Below are 1222 nucleotides of genomic sequence, written 5' to 3'. Positions count from 1 at the left end.
CTGTTTATCACACGTTTTATCTTTATCAAAACATTGCAGCTGCTGCAATTTGGATAATATTTGAAATAATTGTGCATTGACCGATCAATTAACTGACTTATTGTTTTGTTTCTGCACCTCATAGTTAAATTAAACTTAACAAAACAGGAGAGGAGTCATTCCTGCAACTACCATGCAGATTAAACCTAATGTTTCCACTTTTAACCCCTCTTCTAATGCAAAGATGTTGCTAGATGCCAGTTATTAACAAGCCAAACACATATATGCATTATTTTTAACAGCTCAACATTAAAGCTGAGGATCAGTGGAAACAGTGTGCACTGTGTTTCCTTAGTGAGAGACACTTACCAGCAGTAGAGCAGCCAATGTGTGACTGTCATTTTTAGCATGCCTGAGTGCATGAAGACACCTCTCCAACACCTCCGTTTGTGCATCAGTCAACCCTCCTCCACCTTCTCCTCCTCCCTGCTCCCCTTTCCCAGGAGGCTGACTGCTCACGACCGGTGTAACCTCGGCACTGTCAGCCATTGTGACCTTCAGTAACTATGTAACCAAGAGGGGGAACATTATTTATTTTTGTACATTGGGAATTGAAAATCAAAACTGACATTCATGGGTCATTAACGTTAGCCCCACGTCGCTGATCACAACGAGAGCAGCCTCATTTAACGACTGTCAGTTGGTGTGCCGAGTCAACCGTTAAGGAGCGGTTGGTAAGAATTCGACATTTTGAAAAAAATTTTGAATTAGCGAACGTTCGTAAAATAACTTACTTTGACAGCCCTCTCTCGCGCGCTGCAACAGCTCGTGAGCACTTTCCGGAAGGGAACTGTGACACACGACGCCGACAGAAACCAATCAGAAGCGTCCAACAATGTCGGGGAACCAATCGCAAGAGGGATACTTGGAAGGCGGACACGCCATTTTGGTCCGTGTTGAAACGTCGGAGAAGCGACGCAACGTTATTTTTGAGGTCATGGAAGACATATTTATTTTATTTTATTTTATTCACTAAATGTAGCTTAGCTAATTAGATTAGTGGCATATTTAACACAGAAAGTCCTACTGTTAGGTCCTAGGTATAGCTTTAATAATGATTTGATAAATGGCACACTGTTCATTATTTTACATTTGTTTATGTGTAGTATTGATGTGCTATTCAAGCTATGCTCCTCCATTTAGTATATATTCATCTTAAGTGTTGATGTGGCTGCTAGATACA

General features: G+C 41.1%; 1 protein-coding gene across 1 annotated transcript in view; it reads right to left on the bottom strand.

Annotated features, from left to right (window-relative positions):
* LOC118340186 overlaps nucleotides 1-914 on the bottom strand; it is a 73319-nt gene extending 72405 nt beyond the window's left edge. The window contains exons 1-2 of the mRNA XM_035678057.1: nucleotides 774-914; nucleotides 349-543 (exon numbers count right to left, since the gene is read on the bottom strand). Of these exons, the coding sequence (XP_035533950.1) occupies nucleotides 349-528 (180 nt within the window). The 5' untranslated portion in view covers nucleotides 529-543; nucleotides 774-914. The remainder of the gene's footprint in view (nucleotides 1-348; nucleotides 544-773) is intronic.
* Between the last annotated feature and the right edge of the window lie 308 nt (nucleotides 915-1222).

The sequence above is a fragment of the Morone saxatilis genome, unplaced genomic scaffold, assembly GCF_004916995.1.
Source record: "Morone saxatilis isolate NCDOM2014 unplaced genomic scaffold, NCSU_SB_2.0 Contig6, whole genome shotgun sequence".
Taxonomy (NCBI): domain Eukaryota; kingdom Metazoa; phylum Chordata; class Actinopteri; family Moronidae; genus Morone; species Morone saxatilis.
Note: the sequence above shows the minus strand (reverse complement) of the source record. Positions and strands in the feature narration are given on the sequence as shown.